Source organism: Engystomops pustulosus, chromosome 3, assembly GCF_040894005.1.
Source record: "Engystomops pustulosus chromosome 3, aEngPut4.maternal, whole genome shotgun sequence".
NCBI classification, from domain to species: Eukaryota; Metazoa; Chordata; class Amphibia; order Anura; family Leptodactylidae; genus Engystomops; species Engystomops pustulosus.
The window spans coordinates 188,022,274-188,049,574 of NC_092413.1; the positions used below are offsets into that span (position 1 = coordinate 188,022,274).

Genomic DNA, 27,301 nt, shown 5'->3' on the forward strand with positions numbered 1-27,301 from the left:
TTGGTTTTTATAGTATTTTGAACCGAGTGCGCTCCTTGTGGTTGGAAGTTAGCTAGCTAGGTATGGTCTTTTGAAATTTTCGGGAGCAATGAAGAGCCAAGTTTATATCCCGCTCTGGTCACACCTCTCTGTCCCATTTTCTATAGTCACAATATGGTTCCTATTGGTGGGATAAGGGGTTAGTCTATATCTTGGGGAGGTTCTTGTGGTGGAAAGGATTTGTAGGTACTTTGACTTTTCTCATGAGGACATGTTTAAGTGACTACAAATACATCTGTTTCAGCTGTCCATAGACATCATAAAGATTGTGGTTTGTCAAGGTACTCTTTGGCAAAGATCAGTCGTTCCTTTTTATTTCTTTTCTTCAGCAATAGTTTCTTACTTGGCCTAAGCCCATAAAGCTCTGCTTGACTAGTGTTTAGTTAGATAGTTCCAGGTTGGCCTTCATGACTGATGTGGAGTTTTTACCACAATTCTTGTAAATTTTACTCTTTCTCCCACATTCAGGGAGGTTCTGGACGGTTCCATGCTTGGCAATCTTCTTAATAGCATTGCGAACTGTTATAACTGGGATACCAAAGTCTTTGGAGATGGTCATATACACTACAGAAGGTTTTATGAATAATTCCACCATGATTACAAAGAAAGAGGTTTTTAAAAACACATCATTCATTGGCTAATTCACGTCACATGGCCATCGACAATTAATCACTGGTGATGCTGATATGTAGATTACCACAGTCAGGTCAAAATGTGTTTCCATACTGATTTAATGTAAAGGGTGCCAATACCAGTCTCACAGCAAGCTTTAGGTTTTTCCATTTTTCCATCCAATTTTTTTTATAGTTTTAAATTATTGTTTAGCATTTGCTCTTTTATATTTAACACAAAAAAACTGTTTTACTTGATTTATTATTTTCAGAAGATATTCTACATTATGTACTTAAACTTCATACCGATGAGCAGGACTGTGCTGGTGAGGTGATAATGAATACATTGGGGCACATTTACTTCACAGAAAGTTCATTGTCCGACGATCATGCACTGTGCTGCGATTCACTAAGATTGTGCGCCCAAAATCCTCGCTTTCCCGCTCAGGTCCGCTGGAGTTCACTTTCTGCTTCCTGGTGCATGTAAGTTAGATCGCCAGATGGCCCACCCCCCGATTTCTGTCACAAGAAAGTCAGCGCAGCCGCGCCAAAATCTAATTGTGTGCGACACAATCCCCTATTAAATACCTGTCACAGCCGTGCAAAACCTGAAAACGTCGGAAAGTCCGACGGAGTGCGTCCACGGACCTTTAGTAAATAAGCCCCATTACGTTTCACACTGCTGTGACCCAACAAGTCATTTACTTATAAAGGTCTCTGAATCTGGTCAGCTATACTGTCAAAAGAAAAGCTTTCATTGTATATATAATTGTCTTACTTTGTAGCCCCATTGCCACCTACTGGGATATCAGGGGGATTCCAGTGGATATTCTTAGGTATGTATGGGTGACAGAACCACTTTAATTACCAAAAAAAAAATCTGTTTGTATTGATATTTGACCATTTCAAATGTTGAAGTGAAAACTGTCAAAATATTATTACTATGCCTATCTCTTTAAAAGCATTGAATGTGGCGTACAATGGAAACATTCTTACTGCCAACCGCATAAAACTAACGTATTATAGTATTATCTCCTGTATAATCCCGTGAAAGGATCTATTCTCTTCCTCCTGCCGTCACTAACTCATGGTCACAGTGCAGTAAAATATGCAGAGCAGGCAGCCAGACAGTTAATACACAGGCAGTAGGTGCGTACAGTTTAGTATGTGTTCGGCTATGACTTGTTTGCATTATGTGGGTCAGAGTACTCGGATTATGCAAGCGAAAAAAAAAAACTGCAATGGATTACTTAATGTTTGAGCAGAATCCAGTTCTGAAGAAATCGTTGTTGTTTTTTTTTTATCACAAGAGGAAATAACAATTCTTTAGTACGTATTTTCCTGTGCGACTGAGCAGCTGTAATGCTGATATATTTAGCACTTGCCGAGCCTGTGGTAAGTAGGGTGTTGCCTAAATACAATTAGCCGGTCAGATGACTGGATCTCTGTGGCTTGCAAACTGTGGAAAGGATATTGCTTTTAATAAAACTTAAACTGCTGCTTTCAAAACAACTAAAACAAAAAGGCAGCAAATGATTCCGAATGCAGGGCGTTGTTGTGAAGCCTGCCTGAAGAGGACAGTACCCTTTCCCAAAGAACATGCTCAAGCAGTAGGGTTTATTTTGCAGATTGAAGAAGGATGTCATACATAATATGTGTGCACCCAGCATCAGCCCCGGAATGGTCATACGCACAGCTGTACAAGGCGACGAAGCTGGTATCTTTCAGAAGCCTGTCACCTAACATCTGGGGAACAAGCAGCTGAGTCAAAAGGTTGTTGTTCATTTTTTATTATTATTATTTTTGCATTTCTTGCTTTCTGTTCCTCAATCCGGATCTTCCGATGGCTTGCCGGTCATCCACATCATTAGTTGCTTACTGCGTTTAAGGTGAGCTGGCTTCTATCCTTCTTCCTAAGCGTTGCTGCAGAATGCATCTCTTGCAAGGCTGAAATGGCAGCAAGGATTAATGCCTCCTATTCTGCATGCTATGCTTCCGAATCCATTATACGCTGCTGTCAGTATGTAAATACTCAGCCTGACATAACATACTGCACCTCCTGTCTTCTCACTTCCACATTGCATCACCCCCTTTTACAGCCGGCATTATAACCGTCATCTCATGCAACAATATAAGCTTATAAAAAAAAAAAAAGATCTGTGAACGGCTGCGTGATGGTATTAATCCTGTCCTGTATTTACCCAGCTAAATAATGTATGCTGTATTGTTAATTAATGTGAATATCAAATTAAACCGCTTGAAAACTAATATGCTTGCAATGCAGGTAGGAGGAATGGAAAAAAAATCTATTTTTAACTCCTGCATAGCACTGTAGCTTGCCTCGTACATGCGGAAGTTATGGGTAAATGCTTGGTTCTCCAGGGGAACAGAGAAGTGGCCCTTTGCAGTGGTCAGTCCTGCCGTTATTTATACAAAGCTGCCGATCAATGGGACACAGCATGAAGAAAACCCGGAGGTGGATTATCATTGCTACGGAGATCCGTTCCCTAATGGAAAATCCACTTCTCGTGAATGTCAGCCGTCCGAGCTGCTGTACAGCTGATTTTCCCAACGACAGCTCTTCATACCCATGAAGCGTGGACCGAATAAAAAAAGGTTTATTTTTTGATTCTTCCCTAACTGCGCAACACACAGGAAGACTGAAAGTATTTTATGTGTTAACAGTCCCTTAAATGGTTCGTAGAGGTAGGTTGAAAGTGCATGTTGTTGTCGTTCTCGTACGCACAAACAGCGCCAAGTCTGAATATGTCTAATTTTAATGAAAACTCAAATCTAAGACAGGATATAGGTAGATTGCTATACGTTCTTAGACATACGTGAAGCAGTATTGTGTCACAGCATAGGCGATCTTTTTGGCTGTATCAGTTACCGATGCTGATTTAACAAGATGCCATCTGCCTTTAAGAAATAGATTTTATGTAAATGACCTCTAGGCACCTCATCTCTCGCTCGGTTGCAGAAAATTAATTTCTGTGTGAAAGGTGTATGTCGGATGGCACAGTATGGCGGATGGCTTGTTACACATGTTAACTGTTCACTGCTCTCCGGTTACATATTGGATTGCCTATTGTTCAGAATACAACGTCAAATTTAATAAAAAAAAAAAACTAGAGCAAGATATTTTAATGAGCTGAGCTGTATAAATCGAAACAGATCTGAGCCGTTCCCTTTTATTATTAAAAGAGTCAAGTAAAAAAGATCAAGTGAGGCCTTAATGTGACAGTAACCCCTTGCTTATTATTTGCTACGTAGAAAATCCGTATGAAAGCGTATTATCATGACATTTTTTTTCCCTTTCAAGGACGTTTGCGCCTCATTCTTGTATAAAAAATTTTTTTTTGATTTTCATAGACGCTTTTTGTTCAAGGCTGTTTCTTGTTTTGCCTTGTTGTGCAATGCATAACACTGCCCCCATTTGCTGAATCACTTTTTGAGGCCTGCAAAGGCCGCTGTGGTGGTGGAAGGGTTAATAGCTAGACTGACACAGGATGATTCGATGTTGTGAATCCAAATCCGGACAGAACAGGGTGTTTTTCTGTTTCTTTTTTTTTTCCCCCACATTCCTTGTCTTGCTGTGTGTGCGTATTTGCTGCGAAGCTCCTTTAAGACCGAGATTCTGCATTCGTGATGATCTCTCTAGACTGGGCCCTTGCCTTGTTACTGTGGCAACGGAAAAATTTTCGCTAAATGATTTTAACACTGGGGGAAGATAATGTTATTTCTAGAAAAAATTTCCACCAGGCAAGTAGCAAATGCTTTCAACAGAAGGCATATTCTTCTCTTTTTCTGCTTGTTGTTTTCTCTTCTGGGAAATGATTTATTGTTTTCATCCGTGTGCAGACAAAGCTGCGTGCTGTGCATTCTCAAGTGTAGCCGTAGCTTCCTAATAGATGCATAATATGTTCCTACACTAGTATATGCGAATCAACAATACATTAAAAAAGCGGCATAGTGTCCGCTGGCTAGTAAACACAATTTAACACTTTTTCTGCCAGACGGTTGAGTGTTGCTAGGAACTAACGCTGCATAGAGGCTGCAAAGAACAACTGAAGCGGATAGACACTGACAGACCCTGATAAGGCTTTTATTTGACATAAATGTCCCTATTCTAATATACTAAACAACATCTGAATCTAATTTCTCGACTGTATTCTCTAAAGTCTATGCGCTGCGGTCTGCGGTAGACAAAAGAACAAAGACTCGAAGCTACAGCCATTTTGAGTTAGTTTGCAAACCACAAAATGGCTGCCAGGAAGTAAAAGAAGAAATAGGCGGCCTGTGGTAGTTAACACCGACGTTTCTAAAGCCTCGTAGCCTCTGTTTTATTTACTAAAGAGAACATTTTCATTGCTAATCTTGATCTTGCACCAATGATTATTATAATCCAGGTAAACGTACGCCTAAGTTCTGTCAGAGTTAAAAATAGTCATTTGACCTTCAAGCTGTGTTAATAATCATTTTCTGATTATGATATTAACCGAGGATACACAGACACAGATACGTCAGTCTCTATGACTCAGTAGCTTCGATTCGATTTCCCAAAAAAACTGCAGCAACCATTTTAAAGCCACTTTATATAACCTGCTGCAAAATGGCTGAACGAGGACAAAAAAATAAACCTGCTGACACATTGAACGTTGTGCAGCGAGTCGCTGCTATGGAAGTGTTTAGAACATGTTACCAGTAAATAGTCAAGGTCGCTAAGTACAATCGAATTAACCCTTTAATTCCCCGGGGGACGTCAGCTGCTTAGAAATCCTCTAGTGATCTGAAAATTTTTCTTTTCATAATATGGATTAAAACAATACCTAGTCAAGTAATAAATAATGTATGCATCGGAAGGAGCCAGATAAGATTTGGTTTTACTTTCTGCGTAATACATTAGGCTGCATGAGATGCTTGGATGGAAGGGGGCTGCACAACTAAATATGTGTATCTGTATAAGATGACATGTTCTGTATGGGATTTATTTACACGGTAATAGTACAATGTGAATTTGCCTAGTATGTATTTATGTATAGATTATATCAGACTTGGTATTTCTAGCAGATATCCATCAATTATTGATCATTTTCCTTTCAAGTTCTTATCATCTGTATATACTGATCCAAATAGTTAAACATTGATCTTTTATTATACTAAAATGATCAAACACAATGCAAGGTTTTGCCCAAATGCAAATACCAGGACAATGACTGAGCTGTGTTTGGGAGATATGAATCTCCACTACACTATCAGTAGTTCATATCATACGAATAGATGATGGAAAAAAATATTATTTTTTTTTTCAAGGATCTGACCGCATTTTTTATAAACAAAAGAAAAATGAAAATCGGTTTACTATGAGAAGGGGAAAAAACACAATGGTTCCTGACATTTTCACGTGGTGAAAACAAGGTTTGCTTCTATTGTTCCGAGGAGTGATGGGACAAGTTTGGCAACAGTTTATCTTGTTCCAGCTCAGTAGAGATAACTGCCGGCCAAGCAAATTTCTACCAGGAGTTTATGGTTGTAAATAGCCAACTTTAGGCCTTTGCCCGTCTTTTCAGCTTTCCCACGAATTGCATGATTACAGCAGCCTATTAGTTACTTACTGTCCTTCAGTTATCAATCTCTGTGAAATCCAAGACACAGTTCACACAGCTGCCCGTAATTTTCTCTTTGTGAAGCTGATCAGCCATTATTCACAGCAACCACAGACACATGTGAGCTATGCATGTGCTCTTGTTGGGGAAAGAAGCCGCCAGATACCAATGGTGGTGGCTCATCTCGACCCTCAACAATTCTTCTTCTATTGACTATCATTAGGGGAAACACATCATATGCAGCTGTCCAATGGCCATGCAAATTTTCAGTTAATGTTCATCTGTCAAAGTTGTGCAAATACAAGCCAGGTGAATGGTGAATTATTCCAACACCAAATTCCACCACCTAATATGCCATTTCTAGATACCCTCTATCCAATGTCTGATTCATTGTTCAACATTAGTTGTGTCTTTTAGTCCACTTTACCTTTTCCTCTACCGGTTATTCTGTGTATACGGCCAAAAAAATTTCCATTGGTGAAAAAAACATTTTATTTGTTAATGGAAATACAGTATATTATGAAATTTATGTTCCAAAATACCACAATCCATGCAAACTTCACCCATAAGAGGATCAAAAGAGACACGTTCCTAAGCAATTTGCAGATGATGAAATGATAAAAGACATGACTTTTTTTTTTTTGCTGATTGAATTTATTAGAAAATAAAAGACTGAAACAAAGTATAAAAAGGCATAGATCTTAGGTGTAAACCAAGCATCTGTTGTAGTGCTGGTTGTCCCGATGCTTTACCTTTTCCGTTCAGCATGACTTTAGGCTTCTTTTTCCCCCTCCCCTGTGGGCTACGTGTCTTCCAGTCCCCATTGCCTTCTGAGTCTAAAAATTTAATAGACCAGTGGCTCTATAGACATTTAAAAGGCTAGTGGGTGCATGTATAATGTGTCCTAGGCCAACCCCTTTACACTTGTTGTGAAAAAAACTATTTCCTACTATTCACTTTTGGTTGCCAGTTAAGACTAGGTCACAGAACCATCTCAATCCTACCAAAAAATCTAAGCATTTAAGTGTGGTTTATATAAACTCATGTTACATTTTAGTCTGGAAAAGACTGAAGAAAATCAGGGAAATCCCACCAACTGTTGGAAAATAAGTGCTTTAAATTCACACACATATATACCCACCAGGCTGTAGAGAAGGAGGGGTGACCCCTCCACTCTCCATAGAAAACAGCACTGTACAGCAGCACACATTATGCTCTATCTTTTCCCCATTTGCGGCGCACAAGAGCACAAGAAGCTAAAAGAATTGCCACCAGAATGTAGGTGTGCTTGGTTTACAATCTTAGATCCTGGTGATAGATTTCCTTTAACATCTTTCAAATAATACCTGACTCTACTATCTTTAGTAGTAGAAACATGGATAACCTCTTTAAGAAGACAGCATTTTACTTTCAGCCCTGCCGTACAGCTACTTTGTAAGAACGTAGATAGTGAGCAGATGGCTAATTTAGTGATACGTGTCATAAAATATACATGTCACGAAACTGGGTGTCATACAAGGGATTGTATCTGACTCCTAGATGACTGTCACAGAAGATAGCAGCCATTCCAAAATGAAATATATTTTATATTAACAAGACAGCTTGTTCTGAGAAGACAGGAAGTGGGTCAGTCATATTTTGCAAGGCTGATCTCAGCAATCTGGGTAGATGCCAAATTCACAGATTCACTTACTGCGGCCTGACTCGGCTGATAGCAGGCCGGTAATTCTATAGTCTAAACTGGAAGCCATTGCTCCTGTATATAGCTGATATATACTTGCCATATATGGAGAGAGTCGCTACGAGCTGCTTCTAAATCTCAATTTCTTCTGACGATTGCAGATAAATGTAAGTGATATTTGCATCATTGCTTATAGGATGTCTGTAGACTACAGGTAGTCCCCGGGTTACATACAAGATAGGTTCCTTAGGTTTGTTCTTAAGTTGAATTTGTATGTAAGTCAGAACTGTATATTTTATAATTGTAACCCCAGACAATTTTTTTTTATCTCTGTGACAATTGGATTTTTAAAATGTTGGATTGTTATAAGAACCAGGATTAACAATAAAGCTTCATTACAGACACCTTTAATAACTGTTATAGCTGTTTATTGTAGTCTAGGTGTAAAGTACAGTAAATTACCAATTACCAGAAGTCCGTTTGTAACTAGGGGTCGCCTGTAAGTCCGGTGTTCTTAAAGGAAACCTACCATTTCAGATCGTCGGTGTAAGCTGTAAACACCGAGCACCAACTCAGGGTGAGCTGGTGCCGGTGCTTAGTTTTGTTAGTGTTATAAACCGCGGTATCGCGGTTTTAACACTTTTTAAACTTTATAGCAGAAACTGCTTCGGCGCTGCGCGCTACCGTGCGCGTGCAACGCCTGCGGCATTTCCTATGTAGGAAATCGATCGTGCGCACGCAGCGCCGAAGCAGTTTCTGCTATAAAGTTTAAAAAGTGTTAAAACCGCGATACCGCGGTTTATAACACTAACGAAACTAAGCACCGGCACCAGCTCACCCTGAGCTGGTGCTCGGTGTTTACAGCTTACACCGACGATCTGAAATGGTAGGTTTCCTTTAAGTAGGGTACCGCCTGTATTTTAGTTTTCCTTGTTCACATTATTTATCTGCAGCAGATATTATTTAGGATACATTCATTAATACCAGATTGGTGGTGGAATAAATTAAAGTATTCACCCCACTCCTGTGTTGCTTTGTTGCTATACCACTACGTTTATGCAGTATTCTGCTGGAAAACTGTGTCTGACCGAAATGTTACATTGTGTTTGCTGCAAATTTCCAATAAGTTTTGCAACTGTGTGACTGGAATTAAAACATTACATGGTCTAAGGCAGTGGTGGCGAACCTATGGCACGGGTGCCAGAGGTGGCACTCGGAGCACTCCTTGTGGGCACCCAGGCCATCACCTCAGCACAGAGTTTCCAGACAGGACTCAAACCTCCTGCAGTCCCTGGCCACCTAGGACATGCTGTGATCAGTGCTATTTTAAAGCTACACATCCTTAGCTGCCTGGGACAACAGGAGGAGCAAGGAGGGGCAGACAAGGCTGTGTTATTATTGCAGCTCCTGTTCTGGACCCCGCAATTCTTCCTGTTTAAGGGGGCCCTGGAAGGAATCTACAATGATAATATGAATTTCTCCTCTTTCTTGCAACTGTTTTGGTGTCCTCAGGGACGCTGATACAATTAAAAGCCTTGACAAAACAGATTAACCACTTAATTTACAATTTACCACTTAAATTACAATGTTGGCACTTTTCATTTAAATAAGAAGGTTTGGATCTAGTTTGGGCACTTGGTCTCCAAAAGGTTCGCCAATCACTGGTCTAAGGTATTGGGTCCTTTATCAGAGCACCTACACAAGGAATTTTCCTACAGTGAAATCTATATTGTCAGACCATTTACCAGGGGACGTTGCTTACTTTGTTGTCACCTAGTCTGAGGAGGCCATTCATTTGCCTGAAACAGATCCTTAGATCTCCTGGGACTTCCGTCTGGGTGCAGGCCTGAAAAAAATACTTGAGTGACTTGGGAACCCCCTAGGGCAGCGGTGGCAAACCTATGGCAAGGGTGCCAGAGGTGGCACTCAGACCCCTTTCTGTGGGCACCCAGGCCAACACAGAGTTTGCCAGATAGGACTCAAGGCTTTCTCCTGTGGTCCAATGCAGACCAGGACGTGCCATGCTCAGAACTATTTTAAAGCAACATCCTTGGCTGCCAGAACTACAGGAGGAACGGGAAGGTGTGGATAGAGATAGATTGTCATTGGAGCTCCGGCTCTGGATTCCCTGATTCTTCCTATTCAGGTGATCCTGTAGAAAAGCTACTAATCCAATTTTCTCCATCATCTTTCTATTGTATTGGTGAACTCAGGACGCCAATACGATTAAAACCGGTGATATAGCAGGGGTCAATAAGTTACTGCTTACATTGTCATGTTGGCACTTTGAGACATATATGTGGGTTTTGGTTGTAGCTTGGGCACTCTGTCTCCAAAAGGTTCGCCATCACTGCCCTAGGGGTTTTCCAGATTCATGGAGAACCAATTTAAAGGGCATCTATGACCAGGATGAAAGATTCTATGCAAATGAGCCTGAGGGGCTCAAGACTTGATAGATGTTAAAGAGGACCTGTCACCCCATTTATCGGCACTAGGAGATGTTACTAAAGTAAGCAGCTCCTAGTGCTTGATCAAACGCCGCAGTGTTAGAGTGATAGCGTTACCGTACAATGTAATTGTCGGACATCTCGCAAAGCTGTAGGACGTACTCATGAGGGGGCGGGGTTTGGGTGCCTGCCTATGGAGCTAACGGGGCGGTCCGGGGAAGAGGCAGCGCCTCGGACCGCCCCCTCATGCATACATCGGACAGCTTTGCAAGATGTCCGATGATTACACTGTATCCCGCTGCAGTGTTTGATAGCGTTACCGGAGGTTTCACTCTAACGGCGTTTGATCAAGCACTAGGAGCTGCTTACTTCAGTAAGCAGCTCCTAGTGCCGAAAATTTAGGTGACAGGTCCTCTTTAAAGGAGCCTGGTAGCCAGAAGGACCTTCATCCATGAAATCCTCGTACAGCTGTTCCTTCTCTCAATACACATGTACACAACAGCCATTTCAGGACCTTTGAAGGTCCTCCAAAGGTCCTGAAACTGCAGATTAAAGACAGGCAGAAGGGACACATCCTCCATTCCCCAAAAAGCTTGATTTTAGTACCACATGTAGGAAGTGAATTATATGTAGGAAGTGATATCAGACTTGTAGGGGATATAATATTCATACAGCCCAGGGTCCATGGCAGTCTCGATGTGCCCCTGGTGGGGTGGGGGTCCCTGTATTAGGGCCTGCCAGCGGTGTAGAGGATGATTATGGTAAACTAGAGCTCTCATGCCCTCATTAATAGCCTCATTAATTTTGCACTCATTTTCATAAATCCACCCCAAAATTGGGAGGAATTTGAATCCTCCATAATAGTTAATGTAGAAATACATGTGACTGCTAGTTCTGGGTTACTACTTGTCTTCCTCCCTGCTGTGTGAGGCATTATAAGGCCGTCACCAGGCCCACACCATGTCTCCCCGCAGCAGGGATGTCACTGCCATTAGGTCACCGTGCAGCAGGGAGGAGCCATTGCTTCTCAGTACAGTCAGTGCTGCAGCGCCATCTGCTGGCAGAGAACAGCAGCGACAAGCTCCTTACAGTGCGTGCACCTCACTGCTTGTAAACATCCCCGGCTGCAGTGCACAGAGGTAAGTGCGCAGCATGGCCTTGTCCCACCATACATATGGCATCCTATGGGTCACAGCTAAGTCCAGGCACTGAGGAGGCTATGGCTCTATCCACTTCTGTGCTGGACTTGTATTCTAGATGCCTCAGATAAGTTTTGCACATGAGCAGCTTGTAGAGTTGTATTATTGTATAGCTGAGCATATACCATGGTGCAGTACTGCTTGGCAGATGGAGAGCCCTGTCTATAGATGGAGGGCTGTGCTCTATATGGACCTGCTGCTTGTGTCTGTATCATATATATGTGCAGTCCATATGTTATCAGGGAGGTTGCACATCTTATAGTGAGCGCTCCACTTCTCAGATTTCAGCCTTCCTTATTGTATGCAGTCAGGAAGTGTGGCATGACATGGCAGCCTTCTTCATCATCTCAGCAGGCACTGCCCATCTATGGGCCTCTCTTTTATGTGTTTTCTCTGGCACTAACCTCTTTCACTCTGTTATTAGACACTTTCCTCCTATTCGTGTGTGTGAATCCAGCCCTAGGGTGCACTGTGCCAGGCTGAATGGCAGGAGAAATACTACGTCTAAGGCCTTGTTCACACGTTGTACTTGAATTGTGTTTTGAAATGCATTTCATGCGCACCGTACAGGAGCTACTACCAAATACAGATGGGTTCAGGCCTATACGCTTGCATTTGGGAACTAACAACCCATGTTTTGACAGTTAACAATGCAAAATGTGCTATTCTAGTTCCTTTTAGGTCTAAATGTGTTAGGGATGCACTTGAATTGTGTTTCTAAATGCAATTCATACGTTATGGGGCTCATTTACTAAGGGCTTTGCGACGCACTTTTATCGGACTGTTCATGTTCTTCATGGCTAAAGCGGCCTGCACAGGTATTTAATAAGTGCTTGCGCTGGGATTGCGTCACATGCGACCCTTTTGTGGCGCAGCTGCACTGGCCTCCATGCGACACAAATTAGGAGGTATTCCGTCAGACGATCCGAATGATTTGGACTGAGCGCCATATTTAACTTTCAAATTGTGTCGCGCGCCCTGTGTTAAAGGTGCACCACAGAAAAGATGGTGAATTCTGTCGGACCTGAGCGGGGAAGCGACACATTCATCATTTCTGGTGCATGATCTTAGTGAATCGCCGCACGCAGCATTATAGACGGACAGCGCACTCTTGGTGAACTCTAGTGACCTTGTAAGTAAATGTGCCCCTATGTGTGAATATAGACAAAAGCTCTTTTACAGGGGAAAATGATGTTTGCAACAACCAGTTTGCAGACTGATTTATTTTCCACAATTTCAGTTTTTCTACTAGTTTGGGCTCTGGGTTGTTATCGAGCCATTCCAACACTTTGGGGAACTTTTTGTGGCACCTGTGCACTTTTGCAAATTTTTTTTGTGCCCGATACATAACCTGATTCCAGATGTGAAAGTCACAAATCAATACCTGCTGTGGCCAAGCAGTGGAAAGCTGTTTGCAACTTGTTTTACAACTTTTGTTCAAAAAGTTGCAAAATCACTAAAAAAGGTAAAACTCCTAAGAGCCATCTGACCAGCAGAAAAAAAAAAACAAAGCCAAAACAAAACATGTGTTCCTTTACCTTTTATAGGCATTATGTTATAGATTTGCTGCTGTGTTTAGGGTCACTGTCCGTGTATTTGGGACATATGCTACCCAGTGTTTCAGTGGCTAGCACATGCCTCCATTCTCTTCTATGGGCTCATGTACATAACTGTGGATTCCATGGCCTTGTACATGAGATGACTACCATGGCCACAAAAGATACACTAGGTCTCTTTTCTGCCCATGTTTCTGGTCCAAGAACTTCACAAGGTCCGCATGTAGGAATCCTATAATGTTTGAGCCAAGCTTCAGCTGTTGGATAAATGGTCTCAAGTTCACTCAAGACTACTGTATTATGGCCAGCAGGGACGGTTTTAGACAAAGTGGGGCTTTGGGCAAAACTCAAAGTGGGGACCCAAAATAAAACTATTTTATGAACAGTGACAGTCAGTAAGAGGCTCCTTTATCCCTGCACCATAATAACACTTTGTATTACACACAGCAGTAGGTAAGGCAATGTGAAATATGGGACTGTAAGATAATTATATAGGAGATAGACAGATAATAGGTGGATTAGTGATGGAAGATAAATATGAAAGATGATATAGATTATTGAAGGATTTTTAGATGCATAAATATAAAGTAGATCATATATAGATATGAATAATAGATAGGGATAGAAGATCAGTTGATAGATGTATAGATAATAGATAGGAGATAGCTAGGTATAATAGAAAGAAGACAGATATAATACATAGGATACAGATACATTGGTAGATCGAAGATGTATAGATAGATAAATAAACAAAAGGCTAGATAGATAAATGGTTAGCTACACAGATATATAGATAGGAAATAGACAAATTATAGGAGATAGATAACTAGACAGATAGATGTACAGACAGGAGATAGATTATAAGCATCTTCACCCGAGCATTCAACCAAGGGGTATTAACCCCTTCACGCTCCGTGACGGATATATCCGCCACGGAGCTGTGAAGGTTGTATGAAGAAGGCTCACGGGCTGAGCCTTCTTCATACAGTGATGGGCTTTGCTGCATATCGCAGCAAAGACCCATCGCTATCACCCGCGGTCGGTGCTTGCACCGATCTCGGGTGTTAACCTCTTCTTTGCCGCCGGCAAAGTCGCCGGCGGCACTTTAAATTTGGCGGCGCGTGGCGATCGGTTGCCATGGTAGCCTCGGGTCTTCGTTTGACCCGAGGATACATGGCTTCTGCACATGCATTACAATGAGCCTGTGGCTCATTGTAATGTATAGTGTGCAGAAATGCCATATACTGCGATACAGTAGTATTGCAGTATATGGCAGGAGCGATCAGACCATCTAGGGTTAATGTACCCTAGAGGGTCTAAGAAACAGTGGAAAAAAAGAGAAAAAAAAAAGTTTAAAAAATGTAAAAAAATAATAAAATATTAAAAGTTCAAATCACCCCCCTTTCCCTAGAACTGATATAAAATATAATAAATAGTAAAAATCACAGACACATTAGGTATCGCCGCGTCCCAAAATGCCCGATCTATCAAAATATAAAAACGGTTACGGGCGGCGGTGACCTCCGGAACGGCAAATGGCGCCCAAATGTCCAAAATGCGACTTTTACACCTTTTTAGATGACATAAAAAATGTAATAAAAAATGATCCAAATGTCGCACAGTCCTCAAAATGGTAGCAATGAGAACGTCGGCTCATTTCGCAAAAAATGACCCCTCACACATCTCCATGCGCCAAAGTATGAAAAAGTTATTAGCGTCAGAAGATGGCAAAAAATTTTTTTTCTTTTTTGTACACATTCGTTTAATTTTTGAAAATTTATTAAAACGCAATAAAACCTATATAAATTTGGTATCACCGCGATCGTACCGAACCAAAGAATAAAGTAGGCGTGTTATTTGGAGCGCAGAGTGAAAGTCGTAAAAACTGAGGCCACAAGAACATGACGCACATGCAGTTTTTTTCAATTTTTCCACATTTGGAATTTTTTTGCGGCTTCCCACTACATGGCATGGAATAATAAATAACATCATGGGAAAGTAAAATTTGTTACGCACAAAATAAGCCCTCACACAGCTCTGTACACGGAAAAATGAAAAAGTTATGGATTTTTGAAGATGGAGAGCGAGAAATCAGCGAAAATACCCTGCGTCCTTAAGGGGTTAAAAGAGCAATACATCCTTTGCCAACAAAATTCCACATGCAGGGGGCCCCTTTAGGTCATGGGGTCCTGGGCAAATGTCCAGTTTGTCACCCCCTTACGCCGGACCCTGACTATGGTATATAGGAAAGTTTATGGTTGACTCAGTGGGGGAGATTTATTATACACTAGCGCTCACGTTCTGGTGTATGATCGTAGTCCTACGCCTCTGTTGCCGCTGGATAAATCAGCATCCTTATGCCTCCTCCCGACCAGATGCCAAAACTATGCGAGCTGGTAGCTGCAGTAGTTTTGCACCAAAACCAAGCGAACGATCAAGGTGGATGTTTGCTTGGTCTTGGTAGTGTGCAGGAGGATTGTCATGATGGAGGAAACCACTTCTCAAGATGCTGCAGTTAGCATTAAAGGACACCTGTCATCAGGTCTGTGTCACTATTTCTGTCACCTCTACCTGTTAGAGCAGCTCACAAGGATCCCATCCCAGCCTTTATCTAGTTATTTCATACATTAATCATTATAAAATCATCTATTCTTTATTATGTAAATGAGGCTGGTCACATGGTCAGAGGCAGTGATGTCACCCGTGCTATCCCTCCCCTCTCCTCCCCCTGCTCATGTCTGTGTGTAATGTATAGTAAAGCATTGCTAGTGTGTGTGCTGCATCTGCTGACATGCTGCATCCTCCCATACACAGACATCAGCTACACAAGTACCTGACATGTTCTGCTATAACATGGCTGCATCCTGGAGCTGTTGTATCTCTCCTATACACACACAGGCTGCAGGGGGCGCCAGCACCAGGAAGCACATCATTATACAGCCTCACACCATTATACAGGCTGTCAGTCAAGCACTGGGGGTGTGGCTGTACCTCCCACTCATGAATAAGCTGGACAGCTTGAATATGCTAATGACTCATTGGACATTTCACAGGTCATTTGCATACAGCTTTAGGACCTCATTGCTTAGGTTTACAGGCATGTAGACGACAATGAAGGGGTAGAGGCAATGCTCTCTAATGGTAGTTTATGAAAATATATTTAGATTAGGGGATTATTTTACATGACGGTTCTCTTTAACTGCAACTCTTAAGGGGGATAATCTGCAGGAATCAAAGTAATCTCTGTCTTGACTGTTACAAAGAAACACCAAAATCTTTATAGCTAAAATTCAACGTAGTTGCATAGGACAATAGACCTTACCATACACATAGAATTACCCAGTATAACTTTATAGATAAATACAAACACTTCATTTAGGTGGAAATACATGGCCACTGCCTTTAATAAATGATTGGCTCTTTAATCAAAGAGTATAACTAATACCAAACTTTGTAAGCAAAGTAGGACCTGAAATGGAACTCAAAATAACAGATCCAATCATAAATACGGATTTGATCCCTACAATTAAAGGCAGTAACAAAAATCTAAAAAAAAAAAAAAACAATTATAGTCACTTAGCAGATGTTAGGGGCACCCCTGGATCATACCTCCCAACCTCTGGGTTGCCCTTATCTCACCCCACAGTATAATACCTAGAATAATAGTATAATAATAATTACTACATAGTATATTCTCACCCTATACAATGCCTTATTCCCCCTGCCCTCCTATTGTGGTCCCTTTCTCTGCCCCCACCTCTTATTATACCAGTCTTTGCTCCCCCTCCCATTTTATTGTTCCCCATTTATCTACTTCCCTTCCTTATTATGCCCCTTATCTGCTCCCCCTCTTATTGTGCCCTCTTCCTTATTATGCCCCCTCTCTGATGTATTTCTTATTATTCAATCCTCTGAATATTGTGACCCCCTGTCCTCCATGCTCATTTATATTATGACTTCTTTCCCTTCCTGGTTATTAAACAAAAAAACTTTACTCACCTTTCCATTATTCCCTTACAATCCTGTTTCCTCCTCTCCTCAGGGCTCCAATATGATGAGGTGGTGCCAGCGGGCATTAGCTTCTCCTATTGGTTAGTCTCGTCTCCCGGGACATTGAGGGACAGCACAGGACATTCTCCCTACCGCCTGGGAAGGTAGGACAGCACCCAAAGAATGGGACTATCCTGCCGAATCCGGAATGGTTGGAGGCTATGCAGGATACCTAATCTAAAAGGTCATGACAGTCAACTAAACCGTCCAATCAAATCCATAACCATCCTGACAGGAATGTCTGTCAAGCTCTGTAAGGAAATTTTCCCTTCAAAAGTTTATCCCTTAGTTTAACTAAGTTTAGCTAGGTTAAGTTGCCCTGTGGATCACCCCTAATGGTCCGTAATCTGGCCATGGGGCATGTTGCATGTGCCCATTTTACAGAAGAAAATATTTCGGTCATATTTTGAAATACAGGATTTTTTAATTCACAAAGTATTTGTCATTCTCAGAAGTATTTCCAACCCATGTCTAAAGGTCATAAACAAAGTCCTCAGAAGTAATCACCAAGGGATACACAAGTGCCTGAGAGCTGTCACTGCTAAAGCTTTGATCACACTGCTCTAGAGTTCTATTTTGTTTTAAGTTTATTACATCTCATATGGGCCACCTAATATTTTTATACTATGTACCATTAGCAATAAACATTGGTATGCATTTAGTCTGCTTTACGGTTTTATTTGAGAGAGATATTAGGCTTTTGGGAGAAATTTATAGAAAACTTAAATAGTTTCCCATATTATATTTTGATAGTAGGGCATTTAAGCAGAAGCAAGCGATGGGGATTATTTAATATCTAACAATAGTGAAGGGTATACCCACACAAAAAATTTGGATTTACCCCGTGTATCCTTGTATGTGCACACTGCCGTGTCATGATTTTAAAGAGGAACAAATAAAGGAACAGAATTTTTTCATCTTTATACCACAAATGTCTCCGGAAGCGCTGGTTTTTCTATTCTTTCATCTTTGCCTTAAATCTATGGGGATCTTCTTGTATCCGTGCGCTGGAAGCAGACTACGTGATTGGTGAGCTGGATCTTTTTCGTTTTTCCTTTTTGCTTTACCCACACAAAAAAGTCTAAAGCTGTTCACAATTAGAGTAATTCGCCACCGAGACAGCATCCCACTCTTCTTGATGGGTGGCCCTCTGGTCCTAGAGGTTCTCAGGTACAGAGTTACAGCTCTATATGGTGACCCAGCTGATCGCATAGGTTTACAATGGGATTGAGGTCTGGAGAAAGTGTAGGCCACTCTATTTGATTTAGCCCAGTCATCAGAAGTCTTTCCCTGGTGATGTGACCACAATGAGCTGGTGCATTGACTTCCATTAAGGTGAAGTTAGTCCTGTGTCCTGTGCAATGACTGGATTAATGATGTTCTTCAAGTAGTATGGGCTTTTTCACTGTCCCATTCACAAATTTAGAGCATTTTGGTTAACTAGTCACACTTGCCCACACTGTAAAACCACCACCAAAGGCTTGTTTGGTGACAACAGTGACTGTAGCATAGAGTTCTTAATATTGAAGGTAATTATTTTGTGTACAGTGTGAATTGACTTTCATCAGTGAATCAGGTCAATTGGTCCTTCACCCAGTGTAAATGCACCCATGCAAGATGCTTGTGCCCGGTGGTGCATCAGGTACCCTTGTGGTCTAGCACTCGGACCACGCTGACAGCTTAAAATGGTCTTATGTGACACTTGGGTCCCTCTCATATCCCTTTAATATGTCTACAGTTGTGTTGCATTCATCATCTGGTTCGGCAGGAATTTGTTCACAATGAAGTGGTCATCATTGCTGGATGTGGCCAAAGGTTTCCACTTCTTTGACTTTCTATGACTCTACCAGTCTCTCTATTTCTATTACAAACTGCTGATTATATTCTAAGCCCAATGGCTACTTCCGCCTGAGAACATCCTTCTTGAAGCCTCCCAATGTTGATCAATAATTGGGCAACATCTTGGTCTCATGATGTAAAAATGTGACCAGCATGATGAGGAGGACTGTTTAAATACCAATTCCAGTTGAACCAGGAAATTTGATTGGAATTTCATGGATAAAACACCTTTGAATTTTGCAGTTAAAGGGGTTGGCCACTTTACCTCATGTTTTTGTATTATGTGTGTAAGTGTGGGGGGCAGGGTATTAGGTAATTTACCAATTTAAATCTATTCAAAGTCTCTCATCGCTTTATTGATATGAAAAGTTAAGGTGTTTTACAGGGGTTAAATCTAAATGGAGGTGCAATCTAAAATTTTTTATTTTTTTGGACATTACATTCATTTTGGACCAACAATTTAACATTGGATTAATTAAATGACAAAAAGCTCCACTTATTTTCCCCCGATTGTACTGATATACCATATGTGGTGGTAAACTGCTTTATGGGCACACAGCCGGGCATAGAATGGAAAGAGCACCATTCAGAACAGATTTGCAGTGTCACATTGTACAGGCTATACAATTTTTTGTAAATGTGAATACGGTATATAGTGGCTTACTCTTTGCCATATTAAATGCCCTTTTGAGGTACATCATTTTGGGGCATCTATCGCTAATTGATGAGATTTTATTAACTCTTGGTGGAGGAAATGAAAATCATCAATTCTTGTTACGATATTTTAGTTCTTTTTTTTTTTATGGCCTTTCACCCTACCATAAAATAATATTTTACTTTTATTCTATGAGTCACCAGGATTCCAGGAATACAGTACCTCATTTATTTAGTTTTTCTTTTTTCCACCTAATTTTACTGATAACTAATTGGGGGAAAATTTTGTTTATTTTAGCCACACCAACTTCTCCTAGGCAAAAATTTATTTACATTTTTAATTTGCTTAAAGGCTTATTTTTTGTGTGAAGAGTTGTTCTTTTTATCTTGTTTTGTCTTTTTTGGGCATTTTTTAGGGGTTTTTGTAAGTTTTAATTTCTTTTTAAATGGGGTTCACTTTGCGGGTTCAATTATGATTGTGCAGGTTGTTACAGACGCGACAATACCAAATATGTGGGTTTTTTGGTGTATTTGTGTTTTTTAAACTTTCTTAGGTTTTTCTATGGGAATATGTCATTTTAGGAACTGTAAAAAGACTTTCCCACAAAAGAAAATTCTCAAATCTCAATCCCCCAGTGATGTCTACACAATAAATTACAATTTTACTCAGTTCTATTGATGTTTTAGCTCCTAACACACAGTGATGGTCAGTGTAAGATTCCAGGGTGTGGGCAGGGACTCTCTAAGCAGACACATTATGATCCATCTAGTTCTGTGAGCTGAGAATGTGGATAGATTATCAGCTGACACACACTGCTTCTGGTACTGTCTCTGCTTGTGAGCTGGTGCCAGAAGCCTGACGTAATGGTATGTCTATTTGCGGGAAGTGGTTAATGTCAATGCCCAGATGAGGATTCCCCTATGAGTCTCTGTAGTATAAAATAGCATAAATCAATTGTTTAAAAATGTTTTTACACAAATGTAATAAAAAGTTGTATTGTTTCTTAATCCAGCTTTATCTGTTTTAGAGATCCTTCTAGATTTTACACATGTATTGCTCATGTATTATTACACTAATATCACAGCGAACTATACTCGAGTATAAGCCGACCCGAGTATAAGCCGAGACCCCTAATAGCCGAGGGTGTAGTATACAGCATTCCAGCCCCCATGTAGTATACAGCCAGCCCCCTGTAATATACAACCAGCTCCCTGTAGTATACAGCCAGCCCCCTGTATGCCAAGCACATAAAAAAAAAAAATTAATACTCACCCTCCTGCGATACTTACTCACCCCCAATGCTCAGCGCGGCTCCCGATCCTCAGCGCAGTTCCTGGCGGCTCCTCTTCTCTCTTCTTTCTTCTTTAGCCGTCATAGTCACGTCCATGCGATCTGCCGGCGGGGGCACACTATGATGCGGCGCTGTTGCCGCTGATGACGTCATTTAACTTTAAGTATTACGTTTTTTTATCGACTCGTGTATAAGCCTAGGTGAGGTTTTTCAGCACATTTTTTGTGCTGAAAAACTCAGCTTATACACGAATATATACGGTAGGTAAAGACAACTGCATTCTGTATTCCATCTTATTAACATAAACTCTATCCAAAATCTAAGAACAATATCATTTGTCCATAAATAAATAAGAAAACTTTTATTGACAGTATTCCCGAAAAGTACTAGTTTAATAGGTGAATAAAAGGATTAATACCGGGTCCTTTACTCTCTATTTGATGGAACATAGAAATTAGAGTGCTTGAGCTCGGTAGGATTTGGCTTTTAGAAATTTGGTCCCACGCATTGAATGTATGCAACCCATCCGTAAAAGCAGCTGTGTAGGCTTTTATGTGTAAACAGATTAATTATTTTCAGGCAATGCATTACAAACTTGTGTTACATTTATAGAGGCAGAAGCTCGTTATTGATTTTTTGGAAATTAAAATTCCACATTTCATTTAGGAATCCACTAAAAGATGACATGTCTGTAATAAATGTAATAGAAACTAAATATATTTTCTTTTGTGTCTTCACAGATTTCTATGCCTGATTGAGAATGTGTACTTCGGAAGACCTAGCAGATAGTCTACATGGAGAGACTCTTCTCTGTAACCTAAATGAGCAGCGTATGCAAGGTTTCTTGTGTGATGTCACCATTGTGGTTGAAGACACCAAATTTAAGGCTCATAGGAATATACTGGCTGCCTCAAGTCTTTATTTTCGGAATCAGTTCCGAAGCCAGAGTATATTAATACAAGGCCATGTCTTGGAACTTACAGACTTCAAAGCTGACACATTTACAGAGATACTGAATTTTATTTACAGCTCTAAGATTGCTGTTAAAAAAAGGGAGACACTTACTGATCTCGCAGATGCAGGGAAAAAACTGGGAATAACATTTTTAGAAAATATAAAAACTTCCAAAAAATGCTCAGCTATCACATGCTCAACCGAAAATGAGGGAACCCTACCGCCTGCATTTTATCGAGGAGAAAACCTAAAATCAGAAACTGTAGATAAAAAGGGAGATGACCCTGCTGTTGCTAGTGGACCAAGAATAACCAATGCATTCTCTATTCTAGAAACGGAAGTCAATGGATTTTCTCCTCTTGACTTGAGAGCGAATTTTAAAAAGACTAATGGCTCTTGTGAAGAAGATAGTAATAAGAATAATTGCGATAATGGTGTCTGCAGTGACGGTGAGCCTGTCAATACCTTGGCCGAGCATTCTTATGCCGTGTCTCCGGGTGATGCTCCATACAAGAGAGACTCTGTGTTTGATCACAGCACTAAGATCAGCCCTTTACGGGATGGGGAAAGCACAACACCATGTACAGTTTCCAAGATCCAAGATCCAGTTTCATCATCTGGTAACATGCCTGTGCTAGAACCTCAATGTTTTATGCCCCAAACTATAGCCCAGAGTAGTTCGGCAACAAACAATGTTACCCGCTCAACAGACCAAACAGCCAACCCTTCTGATTTCTATAGCCAAAAGGAAAATGAAAGTCTCCTACTGCCACTTCCCCCAAGTAACCCACCCGCCCCTCCGTCTTTTTGTGAAAATGCACTTTATCCTCTTCCCAAAAGGCCTCATGAGACATTAAGCTGCAAGAACTGTAGCAAAGAATTTGCACATTTTAAACGCCTACAGAGGCATGAACAAATCTGTTTTAAAGTGGTCCACACAGAGAAAGATATGAGGTTACCCAACAGCCTTTCACAGGTTACCTCAACTGATGGAGTATCTGACCAAAATGGGCTTGGCAATAGCTCTTCAGCTGCAACAGACCATTTTGTGAAGATTGTAGATGGTAAAATATTCTATGTTTGTATTGTGTGCAAAAGAAATTACGTTACACTTTCAAGTCTTCGACGCCATTCAAATGTCCACTCTTGGAGGAAATCCTATCCTTGCCATTATTGCAGCAAAATTTTTGCCTTAGCAGAATATCGAACTAAACATGAAATTTGGCATACAGGGGATCGGCGATATCAGTGCATATTTTGCCTGGAAACATTTATGACTTATTACATCCTAAAAAACCATCAAAAATCTTCTCATGGAATTGATCCAAGATTAGGCGTGGGAAGTAAAGCAAACAATAGAGGCCTCAAATCTAGTATCTACCCATACAAACTATATCGACTCTTGCCAATGAAATCTAAAAGAGCAGCCTTGAATAGCTCTGCAAATGACTCCACAGAACAATCTGGAATCCACTTCCAGGGACAGAACTCATTTAACATGACCACTGTTGTCCAAAATCCAATGATCTCTCAACCATTTGCTTTGGAAAACCAGGAAAGCTTTTCTTGCACAATAGACACAACATCACAAAATGCTCCAACCACAAACCAGGACGCTTGGCCCTTTAATATAATACAGTGTGATAAAAATGCAAATGTTTTATCTGCTGTAAACTCAAGCACTCCCAACAAGGTTTTAGACTCTGCATCAAAAGAAGGCGAGGATGATGCCTGCTCTTCTTATACTGATAATCAAAATATTCCTTCTGTTATCAACACTACCAAGTCGGCACCTTCGGTGATTATGCACAGCAGTAGGGTATCCTCTGTGATAATGCATGGAAATGCTGTGACTGGAGGTACGACAACAAATGGAGTCGGATGGAATCACAGTAGAACTATTGTATCACCAGAAAGAGAAGATATGTATCAGGGAAATAATGTTGAAACTATGCTGTCAACGACCACAAGTGAAGAGGAACATTCAGAAAAGAGCAGAGCAGAAGAATCACACCAGGACAGGCGAGACTACTTACAACCCGCCACTTCATATAAAAAGAACAAAAGTGTTATTCGGGAAGGGAATAAAACAGAAACGTACATAGCAAAACCGGCATTGCCTGGAACCCTAGTAAACAGTGGCATTGCTCCTCTCTGCCAGATCACAGTCAAAATTGGAAGTGAAGCTTTGGTAAAAAGACAGATTTCGGGTTCATCATTGTTTTTCAGAAAAAATGGAAGACCAAGGCATTCCGAATCCAAACCAGAGAAATCAAGGAGAGACTCTGATGAAGACAAAAAAGAGAGGAGCTCCAATCGACTTAGGAAATCTGAATCTGTCCAAATGGAAGAGATGTGTGATGATGGCAGTGACCAGGATGTGTCTGACAAACCGTGGCGACCTTATTATAACTATAAACCTAAAAAGAAATCTAAGCACTTTAAGAAATTTAGAAAACTTAAGAAAAAGAAAAAACATAGCAGAAGTAGACCTGCTGAGGAGGAAATAGGTGAAGTAAACGTAGATGTTGAGGAAGTAGACACAAAATACTCTTCTGGGGAAGCAGAAGATCAGGACGATCAACAGGAGAAACCTCTGGAAATTGAAGATTTTAAAGATCATGAGAAAACTGATGGGGTGGAAATGGCTACAGCGCAGTGGCAACTGGACAGTAAACCTTTCTTTTGTGAATTGTGTCAAAAATCTTTTCGGAATCCTTCAACTTTAAAAGTGCATATGCGCTGTCACACCGGGGAGAAGCCCTATCCCTGCAAGACTTGTGGAAAGTGCTTCTCCTTCCCAGGGAATTTAAACAAACACGAACGCATCCACCAGACTGTAAAGAACTTTACGTGTCAGTACTGTAGCAAGTCATTTATGTTACAAGAAATTCTGAAAAAACACGAGAGGATTCACACTAGAGAAAAAACTTATGACTGTCAGTTTTGCTCCCAGCAATTCCTATACCTTTGTACTAAAAAGAACCACGAGCAAAAACATTTAGCGGAACAGAATGTTAAGGGATATGTTTGTTTCCATTGTTCTAAAGTCTGCAAAACTGCCGCAGCCCTTGGGATGCACCAAAAAAAGCACTACCTCAAGGGTCTAAAGCATAGGGAGCGTAAAGACTTTCCACCGTCTACAGGCGAAATAGGAAGCTGGAGTAATGTTGCCAGTAGCACTAACAACAAATCCAATCTTGTCGGAGAAAGAAGTTCCCTGAATGTGCCGGAAAGTTTTTCCTCTTCCTATGATGACTGCGAGGCTCCATTATTGTCTTTTAACAACAGTGTAACAGAAGTAATCCCCCAGAATGTCAATGCTGCAAGTCTTGTGGAGAATGTAAATGAAATTGGAGAAAGTGATAGTCATTTCATGAGTCCAGCGCCACCTCCTCCGACCGGATTAAACAGCAACGTGCTTATGGAGGCCTCCAGGGGCTGGAAGCACTGGAAAACAAGACAGTACAACTTAGAGGAAAGCATGAACTCGGATCATTCATCTTTAAAAGAGAATACCAAGACGTTCACTGAATTAAAGACAATGACTAGTTTCGAGACCCCGTTTGTCCCGTAAAAGATTGAGATGGGACACTTCAATAGAAGCAGTGCAAACTATTTTGTTAACTCCCTTGCTGCCAGAGGACAACTCTGCAGAAATGGTTAAAATAGTTCAAGTTAATAAAAAAGTTTAGTGTTAATAGGTGTTATTTTTCCTGAGCTGTACATCCATGCACCAATGGCTTATAATGTATTTTTGAGAGCAGGTAACACCTTCTGTGTGGATGAAAGTATAATATACGTTTATTAAAGCAGCAGTCAATGTGTTCTCCTGTATCCATGTTGTGGGTCCATAAAAACATAGAAATCTCCATTTACACTCTTATATTGTGAACCAAATCCGGGGGTTTCCTAAATTTTGTATATGTAAAAATGATGTGGGATAATAGTGGGATAGAGATAACCGTAGCACCACATCGAAATGATAGCACTTTCCTACGATGGTCTCACAGTCGCCCCCCCCCCAGCTGACCGTCTAGCCCCTCTGATGTGGTAGTGCTGTGATCTATAGGGTACCACAGTGTGGACTGCTTCTTTGAATACCATATATTATGCTACCTTTAGTATAAACTGTACAGTATATTTTATATTGTATTTAGTGTATTATTTAGGAAACAGCTCACTGCAGCCGGGACAAAAGAAAGAGCTTTGTGTATCTACAAAATCAGAATCGCACATAATATGTTCTAGTGAATGATACTGTTAACACGGAATAGCTATCTGTCATCATTTCTTAGTCGATGCTTTGTTTAGACTATAACATTCTGCAGTGTTGTATCAGTCGTTGATAATGTTTCAACATTGTTTTTCGAGATTGTGCCTGAAAGAACTAGAAAGAATGGAAGATAATTTTATCTATGCAACCAAAGGATATTTCTTTTTCATTGCATTGTTTGTGTTCAATTTCACATGTACCTACTTTTTTAGACTTTTTAGCGAATCCTAAAATCCCAGTGTATCAGTTTTGGCATTCCAGCTGTTACATTGCTATCTGCATAAAGTCAATCTCTTGTCATTTTGGGTTGGTAATTTCCCTTCCTAATCACTTTTTCCCTTTCTCAACTTCCATCTTTTTATCCATGTTGCTTAACGCAGTGAGATGAAGAAATGGATACATGAATATATAGTCTTGAAAGGCACCTGTTATAAAGATTTTAGCCCTGACCCTATTCTGTAGTCATGCCCCCTTTTAACCCCCAAAAATTAGGGTTAAAAGTGGTGTGGGGGATGGATGGCTGCCTAAAAACGATTCCCTATGTAATTACAGAGGGAGCCATTTAGGAGCCAGAAGACCCGTACTTTGATGAGTGGACCCTAATGATCCAGCTGATTATAAAGAGCCAGACTTCTCACTACTAGTCATCATCATTATCTGCACACAGGTCTAACAACTCTACCTCCTCCCTCTCTCTTCATGCAATTATGAGCTGCCTCTCACAAATCTCTGTCAGCTCATGTCTGCATGAAGGGAGGAAGAGGAGGGATCAGGAAGTAGAGTTGTTAAAGCAGAGAGGAGATAATGATGATGACTCTGTGTATACTTTTACTATTAAATATGAGTGGATTGTGAATTAGTATTAAAAAGAACCTGAAATTAGGTGAAAATGTGAAATCCTGCTGGCAGGTCACTTTGAAATTGTAGACAGTACGGGATAGCAGAACTCTCCATCTGTATAACTTTAACCTTTTGTATGTTGTCGGCTGTGAAAAATGTATTCCATTCCTGGATTGTAGCTTCTCCAAATGCATTAAGGGAATATCTTCAGACCTCTGTGCTCTTAGCTCTCTGCATAGAGCCGCTCCCTGTTATAT

General features: G+C 40.7%; 1 protein-coding gene across 7 annotated transcripts; it reads left to right on the plus strand.

Moving 5' to 3' along the window:
• Nucleotides 1-1,830: 1,830 nt before the first annotated feature.
• Nucleotides 1,831-26,504, plus strand: ZBTB38 (zinc finger and BTB domain containing 38). 7 transcript variants are annotated; one of them, XM_072143378.1, is made up of 3 exons: nt 1,832-2,045; nt 2,279-2,423; nt 21,715-26,504. In XM_072143378.1, exon 3 carries the CDS (start codon nt 21,735-21,737, stop codon nt 25,503-25,505), a length of 3,771 nt encoding a protein of 1,256 aa, XP_071999479.1. In that variant the 5' UTR covers nt 1,832-2,045; nt 2,279-2,423; nt 21,715-21,734; the 3' UTR covers nt 25,506-26,504. The 7 variants fall into 7 exon arrangements, with proteins under 7 accessions (XP_071999486.1, XP_071999479.1, XP_071999482.1 ...); XM_072143385.1 differs by lacking the exon at nt 2,279-2,423 and having other exon boundaries at nt 1,831-2,045; XM_072143381.1 differs by lacking the exon at nt 1,832-2,045 and having other exon boundaries at nt 2,058-2,539.
• Nucleotides 26,505-27,301: the final 797 nt, after the last annotated feature.